This window comes from Coloeus monedula (assembly GCF_965178545.1).
Source record: "Coloeus monedula genome assembly, chromosome: 2".
Taxonomy (NCBI): Eukaryota; Metazoa; Chordata; class Aves; order Passeriformes; family Corvidae; genus Coloeus; species Coloeus monedula.
In genome coordinates, this window is record NC_138782.1 from 87,290,142 (window position 1) to 87,316,771 (window position 26,630).

General features: G+C 34.6%; 1 protein-coding gene across 1 annotated transcript in view; it reads right to left on the bottom strand.

Moving 5' to 3' along the window:
* Nucleotides 1-26,630, bottom strand: part of MEI4 (meiotic double-stranded break formation protein 4) — a gene marked incomplete at both ends in the record, with an annotated part of 73,918 nt that overhangs the window by 13,250 nt on the left and 34,038 nt on the right. The window contains one exon of the mRNA XM_082276761.1: nucleotides 25,204-25,335. Coding sequence (XP_082132887.1) covers nucleotides 25,204-25,335 — 132 coding nt within the window. The remainder of the gene's footprint in view (nucleotides 1-25,203; nucleotides 25,336-26,630) is intronic.

Consider the following 26,630-nt stretch of genomic DNA (forward strand, 5'->3'; position numbering starts at 1 on the left):
AGACAGCACCTGACCTTTTGTATAAAACAACAAATAGCATCATCCTACCAAAATTAAGATAACTGACATTCAGCCAAGATTCTCAGAGACTACTCTGCTCTTCCTGCAGCTTCCAGCACACTTGTCAGGTTTACTGTGCATAAGAATGCATCGTTAGATATATCATGGTATTTATTAAAAAATTGGCCTGAAAAGATCAGAAAAATTTCAACATTTCAGAGGATGACTAGCCTTTCAAAAAGATAGCTAACCTTCAGTTTGGGACAGATTTTTTTTTTTTTTTTTAATTAAATGGTCTGGAACAAGAAATAAAGCATGTTTCTAACTGCGGACCAGATGTAAGAATTCAAAATGTTAGTATGTTATTTTCATACCACATTATTTACAATCAGGTAGTAATTACCAGTAGGCAATACATACAAGATTCTAACAAAGCTTTTAAAGTGCCTTTAGCAACACAGCTCTATTCTCTTTGCTGTAAATTTAATGCAATTGAATATAATTGCTTAATTATCAAGCAAGATTTAAATCACTGTGAAAGATATTAAAAGATCATATTAACAAATCATAGTAAATGCACAGGCCACCTAGCTCTTCAAAATTATTTCAGATGACTGCAGGAATACATTAACAAAAATATGACAGAAAATCATTAGAGACTGACTCATTGAAAGAGGAGAGAAGAAACAAAATCAAATCCTATCAGAATTGAGGTACACAGATCATCTTTGTTATGCTGTAACTGACTCCTAGAAAATTCCTCGTTTTTAGAAGTCCTGGACTATCTGGCATGGTAATTGTAACATTACAAATGAGTGTAAGACATCCACTGCAGTACAAAGAAACCCTCCTATTTTAATGCTTAAACTTGTTTTATAAAAAAAAAAGGTCACTATTCTTGTCCTTATGCTTTTGTGGAGAATATGTATGTACAGGGAAAACTTCTGGGATAATACAGCAATTTAGAGAGTGAACAAATAAGAAAGAGAATACTGTTACATTTTTATGGCTCTAAGGTAGCCATGCAATACATTCCTTCAAGATTCCCTGATGACAGCAAATTAGCCAATAGGGAACTCATGCTCCGACTGTTTCTGCTACCGAATTTAACTCATTTAAATTGAATTAAGGCTCTTCTATGCCATATGGGCACAGTCATTTATCTAGTAAAGCTTTTAAGCTTTCCAGTCTGAAACGTAAAAATTTCTCATTTGGTTTTGTCCCATTTCCATCTCTCTTCCTTAATACTCTGTATTTTATATTCCCTACTGGAAAGGGAGGAGATAGGGTTATCACAATGTAGAACTATGGCTCATTTAATGTTCTTTTTGGTTCTCAATCCTCTGGACAATAACAATTTAAAGACTTTGACTTTCTTCATCCTAAAGGGTTAATTAGGCTCCTTCTACCTACTGTTCCCTCAGTGGGATCTTAGTCTAGTGTTCAGCAAGGTCAACCTTGAACCATTACTACTCTGTCTGTTGCTCTACTTTCCCATGAAACTTTCTTGACAGCAATAATCTCTTTTCAGAATAAAATTTGACCTATCATTTGTTCCAAACACTTCTGTCCCCAAGTGACACAGGATTTAGCAACAAGAAGGAAATCCATTTTTTTTTTTTTCCAACCCAATTCTCGAATGTCTGATCTTGTATCACAGTTATCAACTCAAATACTCATATGAAGATGAAGAAGCTTAGTATCTTAACTTTAATTCCACTCTCTTTTAGGAAAAAAAAAAAAAAAAGCAAAATCTTAGCTGAAGAGCCTTCTTTCCTTTTATAGGAACCTGAACTTTTTTTTAGGATCAGAAGAAAACCTGTTGTGAAAGATCTTCATGAGCATCATTCCTTGAAAGGGGAAAAGTTAACAGCAGTTGCAGGCAACAATATGGAAAACGAAATTGAACCATTTCTGGCTGTGACAATACAAATGTACACACAAAGATATAGAGTAAATACAATTCTTAAAAGAAGGGATTATAGTCAAAACTGGAAAAATTAATAATTAAAGGAATGTATTAGGCCTCTTGGGTCTACTACAGTGTGAGAGTAAGTATCGTATCAAACTTTTCTCAAACGAGGTTGTTGTGTGAGTGATGCTAACACCATTATTTCAGTGAACCCAACTCTGGCTGTAGGTGTGGAACAGTGAAGAAGTATAGTCCCACTAAGTATGATCCACAGAACTGGATTCCTCTGAAAAGTAACTGTCATTAAGGCAAGGCATCTTAATATGGTTCTAAAATCTTCAGTGAAAAGAAAGACTTCATCTACTCTATAATTTGAAAGAATTAAGTTACCTATAGGTAGATGACCATAGGGAAAGGCATTTCTCTAGGTAAGCATAGAGACTCAAACTTGGAGGTACTCTTTATGAAAACTGTACAACACCTTGCTTGACAGGGAATATCAACACAATCACTACTGCTTGTAACATCCATGTGATGAATTTATAAGCCTTGGAAGAAAAACTCCTGAAGTCATTACAAAAACATTGGTGAGAGAGGGCAGTTTATGCAGAACTTTAAATTTACATAGATAGCTTAATAACTAGCTGGAGAAGCCGATGATGCAAATAAGTGCACTTCTTCCCAATTCCAATGTCTTGCTTCTGGTCTTATGCCTAGAACTTAACTTGTATTCACATTTGCACTTGTTCCCATGCAGCCACAGAAGTAACAACAAACCTCCTTCACCCAAAAGAAATTAAAAGTAAATCAACTTATGTTGATTTTTTTGGTTTTGGCTGGTTGGTTAGTTTGGGGGTTTTTGTTGGTTTTGTTTTGTTTTAATTTATCTATTAATTTCACAGCTTGAAACTGGAGATTTTTATAATGACTTTGCCAGATTTAAAATAGCCTTGTTAATAGAGAGATATTCTGGCCAACATCTGGTGACAAAGGAAGCATTTTTGACATGGATGTACGGTGATCTTACGATCAAACCAGAATGAGGGGCAGGCTGAAAGACCTCAGGAATCAACCTGGGAAAAAACACGTAGGCTCAACCCAGAAGCATAGAGAGTATACAAGTGCTGAACAGTGAAATACTCATGACTTTCATGAGGAGGACAACTAATTTTCTAGAAGGATTTGTGTTGCTTCTCCTATACTCTCACTTAGCAAACAATTGAAGAAAGGAAGGAGGCAGAATCCCATGCATGTGGAAAGTCAGAACTCACAAAAGCAAGTCAGTTGTGGCATCATGAGGAGCATAACAAGTCTGAAGAGAAAGAAGCTTCAGAATACTACCAAATCCCCAAGCCAGCTGGTCTAACCTGAGGTTGTCTGAAAGAATTCAAGCAATTCCAAAGGTAATTCTTCTGAGATACCATGAAGTAGTATTACTATTACCATGAAATAGTATATACCATGAAATGTAGATTTATATATATATATACCATGAAATAGTATTACTATTACTTTGAATAGTAATTATGAACATGATGCCAGACACAGTATATGCCTCTCTGGCTGGTGTTGAAACATGAGACTGAAGACTTCCTTCTGGATAAAGTCAATGCCTTCTGCTGCCTTTCTTTGGCTTTACTGGAGGTGAAGGACAAAGTTACTACTAACAGCAGAAATTATGCAAAGCTTTGTGAATTTTTTTCTTTAACACTGAAAAAAGGTAGTGGAACCTGAAAAGTCAGCTTTCTGCCTTCTTCACTCATCAGTTGGAAATTGTCATTGTTTGGGACAAGCATTTTTCATTTCACAGCTCTGTCTGAACATTAAGTTCATACTGACAGTGACTTAAGACACTGCCTTTTTGTCAAGTAAGAGTGCAAAACAGCAAAAAAGGTGAACTGTATTCGACAACTAGCAGGACAGTAAGAATTGAGAGATTCAGACAGTGAATAGAACATTCTTTCTAAACCAAAGTTTTCTCACTGCACTTGTACTGGAAAAAAAAAAGCTTAACAGATCAGGTGGGTAATCCACATGCATTGCTTTTAAAAGCAATCAACATTCAAAGGTGGGAGACTTTTGTGACAAGGTAATAGTTATTACACTCATATCTGATCATCCCATCCTTCCCAACAGGTATCCCATTCTCCTTCTGAAAACCCAAAACAGTTTTGGAAACATTCAGAAACACCAAGTGAGGATTTTCAAAGAAAATTTCCAGTTTTTAAATTCTTTAGTACATTTAGGACTCCTTTTTTAAATTGCAGCATCCTCTGACAGTTTCTGAGAGCAAGGAATCTCAGTACTTCCAGAATTTACTCCTCTTACTCACCCTTTAGGATCCATTAGATGTGGATCGTCAGAGAAGCACAAAGTATTGGCTGAAAATTCTGCCTTAGAGAGAAGCACATCTGCAGTGATATCAAGAACCCAAAGATAAAGGTGAATTAGGGAAGGAAGAAAGATTACAGAGAATTAGCTCATATGACAAGAATTTTCATGGAGTATTCACACAGAGAATGTAGCTAGAATGTTCTTGTGCAGGATCTGAAGATCAGGAAAGAAAATATACTAAATATTACCTTTGATCAAAGGGGTCTCTTTCTCAGATGTGAGGATTTTTCTTGCATTCAAATTTCCATCTAGTTCTTTCATAATGGTAAGGGCCAGGAAAAAATACTCAGCTCATCTCCTTTATATAATGCACTGGTTTATACACTTCTGTTGTAACTCTCATTTGTTTGCTCTTTAAATCATAATCTTTTGTTCTCTCAGAATAAATGATTTTACAAGTCTCTACATCTGTTGTGTTTATCCAAACTCTCTCTAGTCTGTTATGTATTTTCTGAGAAGACATTATCACATGACCAATTTTGCTGCAACTCATCATTTATTTCTTTACTTGTTTCTCTTATAATCTTAATTGTTCTAGAAGAGTTGTTCTCCATTGAAACAATAGCTAAAACCCTATTTTCTGTACTTGGTTGATGACATTAAAGAACTAACTCTTGAGAGTTAAACAAAATAATCAGTCATTATATTAGTGAATGAAAAATTACACTAACCACAATCTTCAAAATTTAAATTTACAATAGCTAGCACCACCTTGCTACATTAATTGATGAAAGAATAATGACAAAATACTTGGAGTGGTTTTTAATTTGCTGCTCTTGCATGCAGTATGATTTATCTTAGGATTTAAAACTGTGCTTAATTGCATATTAAGTGATGGCAATATGTGCAACAAGTTTTTATTAATATCACTGCCTGTCATATTTCATATTGAAAACAATCTACATTGGCTCACCTATAAAATGAACTTGTAACAAAGGCCTACTTCACACTAAGTAGCACATTAGTATTCTACACAGACTGTAATTGCCATTCTACTGGTTTTATAATACTCATGTTTTGAAATGCTCTCCTTGCATTTATATTAAAAGCATTTGAGAAGACAGTCACCGAGTGGTGGGAATAATTTTGCAGGAACACAGGTACATTTTTGAGATTTATTCTGACTTTGTGCATGTCTGAAAGTATTTCCTTGATTTTTTTTTTTTTTTTTTTTTTTAAGTTAACTAATTCATGTACAGTGATTACTCTGGTATCTGCAGTATTCACTGCAGAGACAATCAGGCTCAAAATTGTTTTAAAAAGATACAGCATGATAGTAACACAATTAGAGCATACTGACCCAGATGGCTAAGAGACTAATACAAATTTATAATCTCTTTTAAGAATGAACTCTGGGCATTAAAATGGTGTGAAGGCAAATGAAATAGGAGGAAATGCAATACAAATACAAATGATGTATAAGAAAATTAGCATAACACAATACTTAAGGATAGTTTTGGTGAGAAACCATGAGATAGCAAGATTGGGTGTCCTGGTTTAGGAATGGTATTCTCCAACTTAGTGCCCCCATTGAAACCACTCTGCCACTTGTTTGCTCCTCTCTACCTCTGCAGTGGAGAACTGGAGGCACAAAAGCTAAAGATCTTGGATTGAGATAAGAGCAATTTACTGGAAATAGCAATGAGATAAGAAAATGAACAGTAACAGCAACAATATTAATGACAGAGTGTACAAGAAAGAGGGGAACGATTCACACGGAAACAGCAATACCTGACTGCTCCCTCCCCACGCTATGGTGATATGGAAGGAACCCCTTTCTCCTCAGAAGAGATGCCCTTCCCCTTGCCCCTGGCAATGACTCAAGGTGGTATAGAATAACCTCCTGCTGCTGGCCATGCCCCCTCCTGGCTACTGCAAAAATTAATCCTGTCTTGGCTGGGACCAGGACACTGGGAAAATGTAGTGTCTGAGAGGAAACATCCTGTGCTGCTAACCCTTTCATGTAGTCCAAGTGCTGTGGAAGGCAACACAAGGGTTCTTCCTGTTTATTCCCAGACTGGTTTTACTGTTCTTATTTATCAAATGTGTATATTATGTAAGTGGTATTTCAAGTGGTATGGTAAAGAATATAGTAAGCTGTGAAGAACAGCACAATCTGTTAGTCTAAATCAGCAAGTAAGCTGTACAAATCTCTTTGTAAAAAAGTAATTTTTTGTAAGAAAATGAGACATCAGAAGCACTTTAATGTACTGACTTCATTTAAAAGGACATATACAAATCTCTTTCCCATTTCCAACTTGAAATAAAAGGTTTAGGTGTTCCACTATGGAAACCACTTAGGGTTTGTAAACTGCAATACTGCAGGTGAGCTGCACAGAAAAATAAAAGTTTAAGGTGAACTCTTTTCTTTAACTAACAGTACAAAGAATACCTGTTGGGTTTTTTAAAACAAGAAACAAATATGAATATTTACTAAAAATTAGATGAATAGCAGTTTAGCTTCCAAAAGTAGTCAATCAAAGTATGAAGTTCTAAAACAGGCAAAATCAACAGTCTTAAAGCAAACTGTATAGTGAAAGAGTAGGGAAAAATTATTAATAATGCAAAGCTGACAGAGTTGCAAAAAGATTTGAGAAAGACAGCAAAAACTGGCTGACAGCAAAAAGCCAAACAATGCTAATGACTCACCAGCCCACTTTGAGCAGTGCCCCCTAACTAGGAAAAGACATCTATTGCTCAGTCTCAAATATTATGTACAAGGAAGCCCACAAATTAAGCACCAGAAACAGCAAGATGGTAAGAAATCAGCTACTTTTAGAATTAACAACTAGACAGACCTTGGTTGTGTATTAAGTGTAGCATTTCCTTAAGTTTGTGACAGGCATTATTGTTTCTATTTTTGTGTGTGTATCAGACTGCAGAAGGCTGAAATTCTACACAGTCCATGTAATAATAATAAAAAAAAAAGTAAAAAAAATCCTTGCTTACTTAGAAATCAATTCTCAAAGGCTATCTTTTTGCTGTACTCATATCTTATGACGTAAGACAGCACCCTCCTAATCTCAAATTAATACCCATTTGTTGGTATTTCTATGGCACAACTGCCCTTGAAGGGTTGGAAAAAGTAGGCAAAACCAAACCAAATGAACAAGTGCAGATTCTTCTGAACAAATATTTTTCATTAAAGTTTTTACAGCAAGGAAACATAAAACCAAACCAGAGAAGTAATTCTGCCTCTATTAAAAAATAATTCAGAGATCTTAATGAAAGAAAGAATCTGAAAGTATCTGAAAGTATTAAATAATGTATTACTAAGTTTTTACATAGTCTTACTTTTAAGTCAAGAAAGGACCCCAAAGACCACACTGCTTGATCTGAAAGTTCCCAGAAAGTGATTTTAACTGTCTTTTAGAAAGATACATAACTTTAACTTAAAGATGACAAACTACAGAAGCTGCTGTTTTTCCTTGTAAATTGCTGGTACGACAGCTGAATTTTCCAAGTACCAACATTGAAAATGGAAAAGTATGCTCATGTAAAAGTGAATCTATTAAAAGAAAATGTGAAAGCACTGACCAAACATTAAATAATCTATATGTAGGAAGTAGACCAGGTGGCATTGAAGATACAATAAATATTGTAATGCAAGTAATTGTTGAGAGAAGCTAAAAGGATCATAGAATATCGTTAAGTGCTAGAGTAAAAAACCCTGTCCAACTGAAAAACCAATCAAACAAAACAACCACAAACCAGAAAAACCAAACCAAAAAAAACCCCAAAACAAACATCCCCTCACCAAAAAAAAAAAAAAAAAATAGTGACACACCTAAACTTTAAAATATATTAGAAGTAAAAGTAAAGCCACAGATAAAAAGAAAGACACCCTACTAAATGTAGTAAGAAAATTTTAAGTAGCTATGACAAAAAACCAAACCAGAAATAGTCTGGAATAGTTTCTGCTCCAAACCCGAATTGGAAGAAAAGGACATTTCTATTCCATATGATGGTGTGGATGGAACTAAAAAACTGGGGATATGAAAAATCATCTGCAACAACCCAAGACTTCATGAGTAGATGCTATCAAATTATTCCCAGAGCACCTTTGCAGTATTTCTCACACTGAATATATGTCAAAATCCACATTAGAACATCAAACTTGTATATCAATCCTAGATCACTGCTTGGAAGATCTGCTTCAACAGAATAATGCATTTGACAAAAAGGCAGTGGGGCCTGTCTGCTAGGGAATTTCCTTTATCCTAGTACAGTTATGAATTGACTGGAACACAATTCTGGCCCTACGTTCACACTGAATTTTATGAAAATACAAATTTTCTAGTGTAAAAAGCTTTATGTTCAATACAAACATAGTATTTCATGGTTTGGACTGCAAATAAAGAATATCAAAGGAAGCAGACCTTTCTTCTACCCCAGAAAGTTCTTGGCACTAACAGATATTTGATTAAATTACAAAAACATAATTTTACTTCTACATAGTTAATTAATTTTAAAATAGCACGAAGAAGTGGAAAAATAAAATGTATTATTATGGCTAATCATTTCAGGGACTATAATTATTTCTCAAATAGTATTTGTAAGATGCCAATTTATTTTAAGTATCACAGTTCACTGCTTGTGCTCCTGGATACAACTGGCAAGTAATAAAACCCATCTATGTTTTATTTATTAACTTAGCAGACAGATGTGCACTTACTGAATTTCACATTAATTGCTAATATTTCCCTATAGCAACAAAGCCCTGAAGGTCTTGTTAGAAATATGTCAACTGAAACTGGAGTTCTGTTTCTGAGTTTGTTTTTTAGATGCAACTGCTTTTACGCTTAACTATTCAGACCTTGGGGAAAAAAAAATCTTTTGCCAATGATAGAAACAATTATCACTGGATAAGAGAATTGTCCATTGCTGCTCCTGCAGACCCTAAATATACCACAAGGTCAATTAAATCAATATGCCTCAATTTTGACATAATTAAATCCATTAAAAAATCCACAGACTGCACTGTCAACCTAGTTTCATAACTACACTCATAGCTACAAAATTTTGAAAGTCTTTGTATTTCACATGATGCATTTGACTGAAAATCCTGTGTCTTTTAAATTCCTACTGGAAAAACAGGTTCCTTAGTAATAAGTGGGTATTTTAGACTCTCTGCTTTAGATTCTTTTTATTACTTTTTTCAAGTCTTTGGAATTTGGAACTTAGCACAGGGTGATAATTTACAAGTAAGATATTACTGATCAAATGGTTATGGGCATGTTATCTTTGTCAGTGAAATTCTAGAAGTCTGTCTCCTGCTGAGTCAAATGCAATTAAAAAAAAAATTGGTACCTTGTGCACAGACTACAACAAAATTTGCCATATTTATTTTATTCCAGTTCTTGTATGTGCAGAAATTCATTGGGAGCCATCACTTCTGCACACATAAACTGCACTCAGTTGCTCACAGAGAATTGAAATCTGCACACTGGCACAGATTAAGGAGGAAAAAGAAAGTCACATTCTTTCCTAACACTGAACTGCTTATTTGAAGAAAAAATCGTCATAAGGAATGCATCTTTAAAGACAATACAACCAGTGAAAAACTGAGATCTTTTGGGTGAAGAAGTAGTGGTGCTGTATGTAGAGTTAAAAGCAATGTTGCATGCTGCTATTCTGGCAGAATTTCTCATACCTGCAACAGTGACAGTAAAGTGTCTTTAAAGCTGCCAACAAAGATATTTAAAATGGTCTGCACAGGTTCCTCTGCCTTTACTTTTCAGGCAGGAGAATCAATCAGGAAGCAGCTCAGGATGACAAAAGATGTGCCAGGGTGCCAAGTCAGCACATGGTCCTTTGGCTCTAAAGGGAGAACTGCTGCTCTGTGGCTTGGCAGCAGCTCTCCGGGGCGCTGTCCCACACGACCAGAGACTGATGGGCTACCAGGGTCCCACGGAAAAGCAGGAGCCCTCCCAGTTGCTTCCCCTGTCAACAGAAAGAACAGCTTTGCCATGGCAACTGTGCCATGTACTCTTCTATGTTTAGTACATCTTATTTTGGATGTATCTTTCTGGGGATTGGGTTAAAACTGAAAAACTTCTTCCCCATTCCAATAGTGTTAAGAATCAATAAGACTGAATTGCTGGAGCAATCTCAAATACCCTTTTCTTTGTATCTTGATAACCCCACAAAACCTCTACTTAATTTCTTCTTTGAGTATCTTACACTGCAGTTTAAAACTGTTCATACAAGAGCAGTAAGAGAAGGAAAATGTGGATGGCATGAAAACAATCATAAAGTAGTATAGATATTTTACACTATTAAGATTTCTTTTTTCTTTAAACCAGACATTTGTGTTTGTTACTGAATACGTATTACTGTAATTGATGCTTTCTTACAGGAATCATAACAAATGTGGCCAATAAAATGTTTGAAAATGCAAATAGAATACTTCAGGTTTGCTAAATGTGGTACACTTTGTGAATGAGGAGACAGAGGAAAGAATCATGTTTCAGAGTATCAGGCAAAAGAGACAACCAGGGCAGACATGACTGGTAAGTACAGGTAGCATTTTGTAATAGTTTGCTTCATAAACAACAAAAAATGATGAAATCATGCCTTACATAGGGCCATAATAAAAATTAGTGATACAAACTAAGGGCTATGTGAAGAAGAAGCAAAAATTATAAATCACTAGATAAAAGGAAACTCAATTAAACTCACATGAACAAATTCCTGATTCTTGTCTTAAATATTATTAATTCTAATTTAATTCTATTATTTCAAGAGTACCCAAACTCAGCAACTATATAATGTTATCATAGTATAAATCCAAGCATTTAATATAATTTCACTGAAAAATGGAGTCCTCTAGTGATTGCAACAGGCTCTGGATCTGGTCTTTAAATTTTGAATTAAGTACTATACAGAATTACTATTAGACCATGAGTTCTAGGAAAAATTTAGTTTCCCACAGATGGATTTCTTCTTCAAATAAATATTTTAACAAACAGATAATAAATTACAAAACAAAACAATATTTAGTCAATGCTATTAATTTGAGTGGATTCAACGTAAACCTGGTTGGAAAATTGCCTGCATTTCATTCGTAATTTCTCTAACTTACTATATAATTATACTTTTTATATATATATATAAAATATAACCTTATGCAGCTGCAATACTATTTCAGCATATTTTATCAATTTTGATCAGGGAGGTTTTTTTGTTGGGTTTTGCTTTTTTTAAAGTTTTTTAATAGCTGTTACTTAATTTTATGCAATAAAATTCAGATAAAGAAAGCCAAAACTTATAAGCTATTATTAAAGAATGAGGAGAATAATAATTGTAAACAATGAACAGAATCAATAACAGCTTTCAGATTTGATGTATTAATAACACATTCTTAAATTCAGCATCTGGAAAGATCTATGGCCTGTGTAGAAAGGCTTTTGGACTAAATGACTCCCTCTTACCTCAGAATCCATGAATCAATAATATATTTTAACTTTCAAATGAATTTAAAATATTTTGCAAGGAAGTTAAGAAGTAGGTTCTGAAATTGAAATGTATGCTAAAATACATTTTGAAGAACAGCTCTTACGATGGACATATTTAAAAATGAGAAAAGCATTACTTTTTTTTAAATTGAGTATTACTAATTTTGTCATTAGCATAAAACCACCCAGAACAGTCCATATTCCTTGAAACACTATCCAAGTGAACACAGCTGTAATCTACTCATTACTCAGATCCTTACATTTAACTGTGCACAACACTCTAATGTCTCGATCAACGGGGCAGTCCAGTCTTCAGCTACCTTCTTCTCCCAGTTTTCAAGCCCTCTCTTAAGATTACCATTTCCTCCACCTTTAGAGACAAATTATATTATAGACAGATGTTACAGTGAATACTGAATATAAGCAGGGACACCAGAAGTCAACTGTCTGAAAAACACAGAATTCACAGGACTCCAAACATGAAATCCCAAAAAGGCTTCCTCTGATGCAAACCAGTCACTTCTGTGCAAAAATTACCTGTTTAAAGTGCCTGCCAGGAGACATCTAATCTACATCCTGAATTTTTATTACTGCCTGAAGAAGAGAGTTTTAACCTCCTGCAGTTTGAAATCCTGACTCTGTGATGTGTTAGTAATTTTCTAAAATGCGTCAAATTTTGTAAATTTTCTGTAAAGCCTCTTTCCTGACTTACTAGCATTAATTATTACATCCTCATTATCCAATCTCCCCAAAACTAGCATTCACATTGTTAGTTAAGTAGTATTTCGATTTCTTCTAGAACTCAGAAGCATTGGAAATCTGCAGTGGAATTTTGCCTCCTTCCCCCCCCTCTATGAAAATTTTGACCACAATTATCAATGTTAATGTAATATATAAATAGGAGTTTAAGAGTTCAGATATATGGCTGAAAAGGTGAAGTGTTTAATACCACCCCTCACCTTGAGGTAGGTCCAAATACACTTATGTCACCTCCAAAAGATGCTCATCATCAATGTATATTGATACTTCAGTAGGTCTGATAGCTAACCTTGATCACCAGGTATGTTTCTTCTTGTTCACTCCAGTACACAAAAGGATTACTCCTTGTGTAACAACTTTTCATGCTCTGGAAGACAATTACAACTGCTCTTTCCCATCAGCCCTCTCTTTTTCCAGGTTATTTTATGGAAACTGACATTTTTTCAACAATGCCTCTAAACACATCAAACATGCACACAAAGAATCCGATGAAGAATAACCCCAAACCACAAACTACCAATAATAGGTTTTTTTTCAGTAATCATAATTTATTTTTGACATTTTGATCAACTCTTTCTCAAATGTTGCCTAGTTATATACTAGCACAATTATAATGAATTATAATAAAAATTATAATGAATATTACACTACAATTATAATCAATATTGGGCAACATTTCACAGTCCTCATCACAAACCACCCTTTACTGCTTGGCTATTTAGCAACATTATCTGTAGAAAACAGATGAATTTTGAGAAATATATTAATAATTATTCCATGATTTCAAAAGTTACACTCTAAAGGTGACTAGTAATGCTGTATAGCAAATAACAAAATATTATTCCATAAAAAAGATAATTCTGTAAGCAGTTTAATTCCCATGTGACTCTCTAAAGCCATCAGGGGAGCAGAAACCCTCTTCCTTTTTGTTAGTCTTAAATCATATGTAAGGAGAATCCCAGCAACTTTATGCTTTCCCTGAAAGTTAACTTCCTCTACTTTTTCTATAATGGTATCTACACTCAAGTGAAACAGACAGGTATAGTTTAGAAAGAGCTGTCTTTCACATGATAATAATTTTAAGAACCTGTGACCATGGAAACCTGTATCTTAAACTACAGACTGGAATTGGCTCCTGCGTTACAGACAGAAAACATAGGTACAAACTTCTAATTAATTAAATTCAGACACTCGAAGTTGAGTAGATTCTTCTTCCAAGCTAAAATTGAGAAATTCTTGAGCAACCGCCATACAGAATAAATAAGTCAGACACATTCCAAAGGTTGGCCAAAGCATTCACTCACAGAATCATACAACCTGAGGAAATTAAGGTCTATGATTCAGACTATGTTCTTTAATATTGCAAATAATGATTTTATTTATTTTATATACTTTCTTAATGTACTACTTGCTCCCTGTTTTTACTAGGAATGGCAATTTTAAATCCACATAATGACACTACAAGTCTAATTTGTTTCTTTTATACCTACAGGTGTTTGGCTGTGGTTTGCTTTTTTTGGTTTGTTTTTCCTTTTGAAAAAGGTTCTTGCTCCTGTTACTATAGAGAATGGATGATGCTCAATTAGAAGAAATATTATTCAGTATTTTTTCTGTTCTTGATATATGCATAGGCATGAAAGGTGTAGTATTCAGTCTCTGCTCTGAATACAGAATACTGTCTTTTTTTAAATGGCAATCATTGCTATAATCCCACACATACCACAAATATTACTTTAACTTCATAAATGCTTTTAGAGTGAGGTAATGCTTTCCTACTTTTAAGAAAGAATCTTTTAAATACTCAGTGTAGCTGCTAATCCATTCTTGGCTGTCTAGGACATGATTTTACAATGTCTGCTCTTACACAGAAATGCATAAATTCAAAGCAAAGCCCATGCTGGCTTCTGTGAAAACTGTGGACACTTATGTCTTCCTCTTCACATACAGAAATGGCCTGAGAAAGAAATCTGCAGAAAAAAAGTTTCAGCCTGAATGGTAGACATTTTCCAAAACTTACAAATTGAAAAAAAGCTCTTATGATAGAAAACACTATCATTTACCTGATCTATGGTGTGGGTGAATTTTACTGTGTGAGAATTGATTCTTTTATTTTGTTACCATGAGAGAAAAGTATTCTTTTCACATTATACCTGAAAATGTATTCTGTTTTCAGCAGATGGTACAATAATGTCTTTCAACAGCACAGCATTTATCTGACAGAAGCACACCTCACTAGCCTAATTTTGCTATCAATATTGGAAATACCAACTGGAATTATACACCATACAGTTTTGAGAAAAACATACCAATTATCTAGAATTACTTATTTTCAGTGAGAAAGCGTTTTCAGGCTTAAAAGCGCCTTGCCCTCTTCAGCCCCAGACTTCTGTTGTTACCTTCTCCTGTCTACTCTGGAGCTAAGAGTCTGTGAAAGACAGACAAGGTTTGGTATGTAAACAGGTCTGAGAAGTAAAAGGAAAGTAATTGTGATGGTGTTTAGGTGGCTGGAAGGGAGGTGTGATAACATCAAAGACCTAGCAGTAACACAGCAGTAGCAGACAGGAGTGACTAGACAATGAGAATACAATGAGAATCTAGATGGACACAGAAGAGAGATTAATCGAAGTGAAGAATCACCACGTTGATGACTCCTGCTTGCGGCAAGCACTGCTCTAGATGTAATTTGAGTTCTCAGTAAACCTTGGTCATTTCCCTGTTCCCTCTGCACGGCCAAATCAGCAGCACTTTACCTCCCCCAGAAGCAAAAAGAATGTATATTCTCTGACATGAGTGGACAAAAAGAAAGGCTCAGCAAGCTTACCATATAAGCTGCAGGCTTCCCAACTAAACTACATATCCAGATACGAAACAAAACAGCTCCTAAAAGATCCAAGTACTACAGTTTCTAGATAAATAATTTTTCTAGCTTGCTCAAGTTATTCAAGAGCCTTCTTAAAATCAGGCAAATTCTAAATTAAACAGATAGAGAAGCTAATGTGTTGCTTTCCTTGAAACTGCTTCCTTCATTAATATAATTTAAAAATAACAACAGCAAAGATATGGAACATAGTTAAATATCGTTAGTTCTAGCTGTTATTTAAGGTCCCTCTGAAATATCTTTCAGCTCTGGAAGACTAAGGGCTAACTTAGTGGGTTATGTGCTATCCTCCAGGTTTCTTAGGTACATGAAGAGTTTTCTACAGGATGTTTGAGAAAAATGAGGAGTTTCAGAGCATGTCTCAATATTCACCTTATGTTCCCATAAACTGCTAAATATTATATTCAGTGGTTTGTAACTCCTAGAGTGTTACTGAAGCTCCTATAAGCTTTCCTGAGTAGTATTACTCCTTTGTAGGTAGAAAAATTACTTGTCTCTATATGATTTAACATCTTTTCTTTTAGGAACTCAACTAATTTGCAACTATAATCTCGCTTCTAGAAAATTTATTAAACACAGCAGGTTCAGAGATGATACAACAGCAGAAGAGATGAACATACCAGATGATTGTGCTATCATTCAGAATGACCTCAAAAGGCTGGAGAAACTGGACAAGAGAAATCCTGGGTTGCCACAAATGGAAGTGCAAAAAATGCTTTAAGCAGGTTGTTACACTAGATCATCTCCAGATGTTGTTTCCAACCTTTTCCATTCCATAATTCTACAATCATTCAATGAATTCACTCTGTTTAAGTTAATCAACAGGACTGAATCATAGTTAACATAATCAAATTGTGTAGGAATTACTCAAAATGGTTGACTTATTCAGTTACTGTAAACTAAGTTCTTTTATAATTTATTCCAATAGGCAGAAATACTACTTAAATTTTTAACTCTCTCACTCCACTCTCTCATATTTATCATACACAATTCACTGTAGTATTCTGTGTTAAATGCTGTAGCTAGGCTTAGTACGAGCTTTGATTAAATGATAAGGCTCCACAAAGACTTCTTGAAAACTGCAAGTTCAGCTGGAAGTTTAATAATCTGAAACCTCAAGAGATACTAGTACTAACTTTTAATGAAAGGATTAATTAAAGATGAAATAGAGCCCAAATGATCTTGTTTCAAGACAATACACCCAGAGGTTTAATTGCGCTTTGCCAACTCCGTTCCAGGAATGACAGATGCCAAGAAATTCAAAACATACAAGCTGCATCTTCAAAGTCTGCACCCGGCATGCCATTGTCTATGAGAAAGGAGATATACACATACATTTTTCTTTGACTTTTCTCATTTTCCTGCTCTATGCATTTGACTTCTTCCTATGTGAATTGCTATTGGAATCAAGTGAAAATAATCCATTCTTATATACAGGAAGCTAAACTGGAGTGGATACAATTTTCTAAAACTACTTTAAATTCTGTAATGTTGGTGCTACATGCATTTCAAATATATACTACAACGGTAAAGAAATAATTCTACAAGACATGCAAGACAAATTGTGCTGTCACAAATTCTTCTGTGATAATGTCTGCATGTGTGCATTTACAAATGTGGTTCAACTCAGCAGAGGTATCTGGTTACCTGCATTTCATACAAGTCCAAGACTGCACCCAGCAACGTCTTAATCCTTAGTCTAATCAAGCCATATCAATCACATATCCTGCCTGAGCACACTTCAGCTTCTCTGTCAGAAACACCTCCAACTTCAGCAAAACGTTCTCTGCTGCACAAATCCTGGAAATCCAAGCCAAGCAACTCACATAACTAACACTCAGATCTGAAGACACTTAGCTGCTGCTCTCTTTCTCCCTCACCACAAACCTTGTCCAGTATCCCATTCCTGTATCTCCAAAGTCGCTATGAGCCCAAACAAGCTCACTCTGACACTTACTCAGGCTCACCAATACATTAGCCCCACTGAATCAGTTTTAGACTGAGGCTACATGATCTGTGCCTACCTCAAATTGAACCCCCAATTCCCAAGTTCTCAGCACAACAACCTTAAATCCATCTCTGATACCTTCTATAAAGATGTTCAGCTTTAGCTCATCACAACCTATCTCCCTAAATTAAATCTACACTAGAAATGCTGTCAATGTAGCAACGAATGAGTTGCTGCTGACACCAGTTGAGAAACTCACTTTTCCCTCTGGGCACAGAATTAATAGTGGTTTGCTGTCCTGCTAGATCAAGTCTTAACCAGCCAGGGGTCAGTGCTGTCACCCAAAATATATACTAAGTTTAAAATACGCTATGGAACCAGATTTCATCTTCTACATGTCTCAGCCTTGGAAACCAAAATTCCAACCTTAGCTGCAAAGCAAACTCTATGCAGCTAATCCCTTCCATCCCAGATATAAACCTACTCTGCTAATAACTTCTACATCAGTTAAATCCATGAGAAACAAATTCTGCTTGTTTCAGAGCCAAACTTGGGATAGCAGCTCCTTCTGACTGTGGTGGCAGCACTTGAGCATTTTAGACAGCACCAAACAAACCAGTTAAATCTTCCTAGTCTTTAAAATAGTAATGGTTATGTATAAACGCTAAGTAGATAAACACAGCTTTAAATGCACTTTTAGCAAACCAAAAAAAACCAACAAAAGAGGTTTCAATGGGGCAAGCTGATGTTTTAAGTCATTATGTACAGATCTGTCACACGTTTAGAGAGGAAAGTGTGTGCAAAGCTAAGAAATCCAAGATATTGATGTGTCCTGTAAAATGAAAAGAAGGTTTTGAAAGAAAGATGAAGTTATGATTTTACCCTAGTATAATCTAGAATTTCATAGTTTCCATTTACAATTTACTATATTTATCTAAGGTCTTAAAGACAGTTTTAATTATTAGCTGTAGTTACTCTTTAAACAAAAAATCATTTTATCAGTAATTCCCAGTTAGAAATTCTAGAGCTACAACTCTTTCCTTTTCCATTTTATGAAGATATGAAATACTAAAGCAGCAAATAGACTGCAATGCCACTGACACAGGAACTGTGCATTTATACCGTATACCAAAAAAGCATTTAGTGAAACTGTGGTAAAAGCACGCATAATAAAGACTTTAAACCATTCTCCAAAACTAAAAGCCAAAGGTAAATCTGTAACAAAATCTGTTACCTTTCCTGGAAATTGAACTTTTAAGAGCACATATGGTATATATGCTATTCACATAGACAACTGCAATATCCAAAAAGCATTAAGGAAGCGGTGCTCAATTTTCTGTAACATCATTCCATTTTGCAAATCATTGTCTGTAAGCAGGAATGCACAATGAAGAAGGGAGCTTAACAGGAACATTAAAACTATCTATTTGAACACACAGGTTTAAGCAAAAATCAAATTGTCTTCCAGACTAGCAAGTATACCACATATGCCACAAAAATCTGATGCTTTTTCCTTTTGCATGCTTCCAGGCATGCAAAAGAACTAAACGAGCTGTAAAGAAAGCAGTAAGAAAAGGACAGTATTAGCACTGAGAATAAGGAAGCAAAAGCAGAACCAACCCACATTTTTTAAAAAAAAGTGTAATGAAAGCTTAACTGCATCAGAAATTCAAATAGGTAATTTTATTTAATTTATAATCATGTTATTTTTGGTTTTGTTGGGTTTTGGCTTTTGGGGTTTTTTAAGCCTGAATTTTGTGCACAATTTGAAACAAGAAGATTTCCAGGAATATTACTTAGTAGCTTTTTGAGGGATGATATATTTTGGTATCTGTAATTAAGCATTTTTCCTTTGCCAGTATTACCTTTCCATGAACGACATGATTCACTGATATTAAGAGTAATAATACTCTAGTTGACAGAGCTCTCCTCATGTAATCGATATTTGCTGCTTCTGTTCCCAAACACACCTGAGGTTTTCTGATTACATGTCATCCTCAATTTTGCAAAGCACCTAAGTGTAGTCAAAGCCCTGCTACCTTTTAGCTCGGTAGGAATACTTCTAAACTCCTTTCTCCTTAATACTATCATTTCAAGATAATATGAGAGGGAAGAGAAAACTGTATGAACCATTTGTCATCTTCCACTTCTGTCTGACATGTAAGCATCTTAAAATCTAATCTGTAATAGGGGATGACATATGCAGCAAAAACAGGTATACACTTCAAAGGTGTATGGCACTGGTTTAGCATATACCAAGTCTTGACTGATTGTTTCATTCCTGCCTTTCAGGGAAGACATTTACATTTTCCCAAATCTGTATCTCTACACTAGGTATGTAAGAAAAAAATGCAGATTATTCTATCCATCCATTATTTCCTTTGTTATCAGTAGCATCAGTAGTCGCACGGAATAAAAATTAACCCTACATTACACAGAGCACTATTTTGCAGCATCTTTAACAATTCACAATTTGAAATATGCTACAATCTGTGCTTACCAGCACAACAAGGAAAGAAATGACATCTTAAAAAGGATGAACAGATGTCCAGATGCAACTTAAATTATTTTCATAAGGGGTACATAACACCAATCTCTTTTTTTACCTCAGTAAAGTATTATTAATCTGATGCATCAGAAAAAGTCAACAATAGAAATTATAAATGGCTATTACTTGATAGCAATTTTAGTACCTCAAACAACAGTAGACTGCCAAATGTATTTAGCTTCTCTAGCTGCATAATATTCTCAGTTGTTTTTTCTTATTAACTATTTTAGCCATTTTCTACCATACTTGGGAAAAAATAGTATAGCTTTTTTAAAATAAGAAACCCATAAGAAGCCTTTATTTCAATGCATATAAACTTATGTTTGAAAAGATTAGACATACTGCATAAATGAAGTAAACTTCTTGGAAAGAGGAGCTTGTTTGAAGAATTTTCTACATCACATCAGACACACTTGCATTTGGAATAAAGCATGTCGTGGGTATGACACCTGCCCAGAGCAACCACTGGATATAGAATGGATGCATGGAGAAGCTCTAACATTACTAGCTCAGTTCTCAGCACTTTGAACCTTTTGATAATCTAGCTGAACCCAGCTACAGGAAAACTCCGTTCTCCCTGATGAACTAATTACCAACAGAGCTAGTCCAACTTGACATTCACAATGTCTGTAATTTGCAAGCCAGCTAAGAAAAAAAAGTCCCCCCAGCCAGAGGAATATTTCAGCCCTTCATTTGCTTCCATATAGAAATGTTCCTGTGTAGTTTGACATTCCAGTGACACATCTGTTAGCTACACTGTGCTGAATAGCAATGAAAATCTTGGAAAATGCTCAAAATCATAGTCCTTTTGTGCTCCCCTTTGTTCTTTTTCTGCCTCAATATACTGCCTGCATAGACCACTGGTTTTACAGGTCTTCCTCTGTAGAGGCACATGCATCAGACACACCACAGCTGAATGCATCTACAAGAAGCTCCAATCTACAATCCTGTCCAATCAATCATCATCAGTCACCAACCTCTTGTGTACACTAAAAGAATTTGAATACTGGTAACTAAGTTAACTTATTAATTACAGTAACTAAAATAGAACTTTTTCCAAACATCTAATAATGTTACTCACTTAAGTTTGTCAGTATACAGGCAGAAGTATCCTTTCCATGATTACCTGTTATAATGTACTGCAGGATTAGGCCTTCCCTGAAATAACATCTCTGGCCCAGATCATCCAGAAAGACATTTTCATGGAGATATTATGGGATTTTTGTCCTTTAACTTTGGAACTCTACAACATAAATATCTGCATTTCAGCCTATCAACTTCAGTGTCCTTTCTCATAGCCAGAAGAAAGAAGCAAACAACTCTAGGGCCAATTACCATAATTATGTACGAGAGCATAGGTTAGACAAGAAATGACTTTTCCCCTCCCTTGACTACAATTGAAAATTAAAGTAAGAAAGTCAGATGGAAACATCATAGAAATCTGAATTCAAGTGAGACAAATCCCACCTTATGTCAACCTCCTTTGGCTCTTTGGAGTCAAAGCTGTTTTGTTGTAATGAGCCTGATTCTCAAGGATTTATGTAACATTCAACAAAGCCTTGCATAACTATCTATCTTCATGCTGGCAAACTTTTTAGTTAACTTTAGCTGCTTGGTTGACTTTTACAAGAAGCGGACAGCAAGGTCTACTACATACACCTAAACTAAAGAGGATAAATCTCACCCTTTATATCCTGTGTCATTCATTTCAGGTGAGAAGTCAGCACCCACATTTGAATTTGGACTTAATGCTTACGTATAATATTGAGAATTACATATAACTAGGTGTTTTGATTAAAAAACCCTAAACAAACAACTATTCAGTGTACAGCTTTTGTGATAAAACTATTTTAAAGTTGTAAAAAAGTAAAAATGGTACATAGAAAGTAATGTGATATAAAACTGTAATGCTAGATGAGCTATGCATCAGCAATTACTGAATAACAGAGCTTTCCAATACTTCATAGTATGTCTTTCTTATTTTAAAATCTATTTTCTAGTTTTTAATTTTCTTTTTCAGAGTTCTTGGAATTAACACTTGGGGGGTTAGAAATGGGCAGTAAACTACCCTTCCTGGCCCTCTGACTTTGAAAGTTATCATAAAGGAAGATCTGCTACCATGGAGAGGAGCTCAACATTTTAAAAATAATCCATCTTCCACAGCATCACTCTGAAATCTTAGTATCTTACAATTTTATCTGTTCTGCAGTAGGAATCCAATTAGGGATCAGAAAATTTCTATTTCATAGTAAGTTAAGGTTCAATTACTGTATTCTTATAAATTGTATTTATGAAGCATGTAAGGTTTCTATTATAGATAAAACTCAAAAGCCCATATACAACATCTGTAAAAATAAAGAGATCCAACTGAGTTTATATTAATATGCTTTTGCCTAGAATTCAGCATGCTGGTGTCAGAAAAGCACCTAAGTATGAGCTTTACTTTGAGCCCATGATGAAGTAGTTACATGAATTAAGGCAAACTACTAACACTTGAGAGTTTAGTAACATAAAATTCATCTTAACTGTGTGGAAAATCAGGATAATTCTACTGTTTTACCTGCTCCTTAATTACTTTTATTTTCCATGTTAATATGTGGAAATATGTATAAAAAATTTTATTACTCATGTATTTGACATAAAGTTGCCATATTCTAAGATTGAAGGATTTAACCAACAATATTAGACAGCAATATAAAAATAGTCAGAGTAATTGCTGTACTTTTTTGTTGTGGTTTATTAGAAACACTTTACTATATACAACCTAATTTTTTAATTTGAAAAGCATGGGGCATAGATAGTGCTTTAAAACTGTGGGTCATAGACTGATAAGCTTGTTCTAAGAGGACACAGTTAAAAACTCTGTAAAATCAGACAGAATTCTAAAGTAAAAAATTTTCAGTATTTGTCGAAAATGTATACACAAGCCTGCAGGGGGTTGAGCTTAGCACACTTCCTACTGAAGACGTGATGGAATATAAAGCTGCATATTCTTGAACTCATGCATTTGACAAACTATTTGGAACTTAGCTCAAGTTTCAATGAGGAAATTAAAACAGAAATGTTGAGCTATCTAGATGATTCATTTAGAAAAATTAAAAGGAATTTTGTTTTTAATCCATGTCAGTGTTGAAAAACATCTTCAATTAAAAAAAAAAAATATTACTATAAATAAGCTATTTTTTCAATTTCTGTTTTCCATCAAATGCTCAAAAGTTTATTGCAAACTAACCTGAATACATACCTTAGATAATTCTTTATTTCTCCTATCTGCCGACAACAGCAACAACAACAACAACAAAAGAAACTAACAACGAAGCAAAACAAACCTCAGGTATTTCCACACCTCTAATCATAACTACAGTTCAGAGTCTCTAATTTGATTGTTTTAAATGGGACACACCCTTTGCAATTAACAGTGGCTTTGTTTAAGTAACAAAACCCAATTAGGATACTTGTCAGATAATGAAGTTTGATTACATGAAGAATTATCTTTCTGCAAATTCTAATTTAAGTATTTATGAAGAGGTTTTTTTAAGCTGGCATTTTGTTTATTTCAAACTGATATTGTATCATTAGATTTGATTATAAAACAAGAAAAAATACTTTGGAAGTATTTTTAGAATCGTACCTACCAGAAGTCATGCTACACAAATTCAGAAACATTTAGAAGCAGATCTGTAAATCAGGCCATCAGAATTAGAGTCCTATCATGATATACTTCCCAAATATTATCACATGCACAATATATGAGGGTTTGTAAATGAACACAATACATCTTTTTGGACTACATGCAAGAATGCATGAACTTTAAAAACATTGACTTCACCGCAAGCTAAGCAAACCAGAACTTCAGTTACTTTCCTTACATGTACTGCAGCTTTCCAAAGTCCTACAAAGTGTTTGCTACAGACTGACAGATGCCCAGCTCCCGAGGCTTTGCCAAATATGAGCAATAAAAATAATTACAGTCTGGCAAAGGTAAGCAGTTCCATAGTAACTAGCTCAACAAAGTGCAATGTTCAGTATGAGCTTGACACCACTGTGGAGCACTGAAAGGTTCTGTGTTGCCACTGGCAAAACTCTGAAAGGAAAGATGAGTAATTCTGTTAAACAGGTGAGATTTAATAATGTTAAAAATTAACACCTGTTTCAAACTTAAAAAAAAAATTATTGTTTTTAATTACACACTTCCCTATCCCTACAATTGTTCGAAGTCTGTTGACTTTTGGTTGCCATCAACAAGTCTTGTATGCTAACAGTGACCTAAAATAAGACACAGCTCATTGTCTAATTCTTTCAAAACTGGCATTTCCAGAATATGATTCAAACATACTAGAAATTTGTGTTGGAAATTACATATTCCCTCTCCAACAGTCCAAACTTACTACTGTATCATATCCTAGAAAGAGAAAAAATAAAGTTAAGACTGCTTGAGCAACACTTAAGTCTTTCGTTAGATTAGACCACTGCAAAATATATCTATGGTGAATGTTTTCAATATGTACCAATAAATTTATTTTCCACCAAATAAACAGTTCTCAGGATAGTGCAAATTCAAGTTGCAATCCTAAGTGAGGCTGAACACTTTGCATAAAATACATACCAACACATACGAATACATGAAAAACCTATGAAACCCCTAGTTATTTCATACATCTCTTTTTCAAATGTTAAAAAACTTCCATTCTCTCTCTCTCTCTCTCCTCTATAGTTTACTGGAAAAAAATTTAACTTAAGAATAATTTTTACCAACAGTTCTATTCTGATTTTTACCTCCTACTTATTGTAACAAACTAAATACAATATTATGTGTTGGATAAGTTTTGCATCATGAAAATTAATAAATTTAAATAATAATTATGTGAAACATTAAATCTAATTCTGAAATAAAGCAGCTGACTTTCCAGTTTTGCATGAGCTAGAGAGAGAATATTGAAGCTGATTGTGTGTTCAGCTGAATACCAAAGTTGTATTGCCTGCAAAGTCAATAATTTTTACATTGCCCTAAGTGTTCTAACTAATTATTTCAAGTATTTTGCAAATTGTATAGTATGATCTAAAAACCTATACAGTCAATTTCTTATACAGTCTGATAATTTTACCTTTCCATATGGAATTTTCTCTTACTTTATGCCTCTTGTTTTGAATCTGCTGTTTAAGGTAGTTCCTAGCATTATCTGGGTCTGTAAATCTACATTCTATAGAATGATACTTTTTTTTACATCTGAAGAAACAAATAAATACAGCCAAAACACTCCCCAACACAACTCTTTGGTCTTTCTCAAAAAGAAAAGATGACAGCACCTGGTGAGCCTGCAACAACTGCTCAGCAAACTGACGGACTTCCAATAGGAGAAGCGATATTAAAGAATTTCTTAGTATGTTGTTCCTTCCCAGCAAACCCAGCGTTTGTGATACAGAATGCAGTGCCTGAAACTAAAGAGAAATAACAGTAAATTTAATCTTTCAAAATGCATCTCAATCTTTTTTATCCCAAACAATTACCTTAAGTAGAAATGGGAGTTACATATAAAAATGTTAAAGAAAAACATCAAATTCAAAATTTTAGAGTTTAAAATTCTATTGATTACAGACATATGAGATCTATGAGAAACTGACATTCATCCTCAAAAGATTAACACTACAGGAAACTGTCATGTGAACAAAGTCCTGCAAAAAGTGTGAACTCCCCAGGATACTGCTTTTCAGCATTAGATGTCATCATGCCCATCTGCTGACAGAAATTGGTGACTACCCTGCACATACAGATCTGTATTTCACAGCTAGCCAAATGAATGAACAAATTCTTTGAAATTCAAACTGGGAGCTGTACTAGGGTGTTCTTTGAATATAGTTATCAGGAAAAAACTTGATTAAATGCTAACTGCTAGAAGACACACTGTATTTTCAAATTCAAACAATTCACTTTCATATTGTTCTTTTATAATGCATTTCTCCTGAACCACAAGAGGAGTGATGTAAACTTACATGAGAATTATGTTAGAATTTTTTTGCCACAGTTTCTTCTAATAAAAAAAAAATTAAAACTGTTGTCTTTGTTCCCTGAAATTGAAACAAATAGTTATTACGTAATGAAGCATACTGCTCTAAAAAGTACACAGGACTTTTCTGTATATAGATATATTGGAGTTCTTTCAAAGGAAAAAGAAGTAAAACACATTAAATACAATTACTATAACTTGTACTTTTATATAAATGCATACCCCTGTAACATTAAATTCAGTAACTCTTTGTAAATGAGTATTTTTAACTGACAAAAGGATATTCTGACCCTAATTTATATGCCTAACAATAACTATGATTTCTTAACCACTCAAAACAGATCACTCCATCCTATTAACAATCTAGATTATACCTCCAGCCAACTCCCATGTGTATACCCACACAGACACATATATATACACACATATATATGAATAAATATACTTGCCCACCATTTACAAGTTTGCATTGGATGAATCCTGCTGGAAAACTTTTCCAAACACACAAAAGGCAGGAAGGTGTTCCAGGAGCAGTCAGTATGATTTTATTTAGGGGAAATATTTACCTCGCCTTTACCATGGTTGTCAACACTGTCTCTTGTAAAATTGTCACTCACCAAATTTTGGGCTAGTTAGGTGGACAGAAAGGTGGACTGAAATATTCTACTGTAAAACCCATTAATTAGGCAACTTTGCATTTACAGTTCTTGCCTGATCAGCCTGATCAGC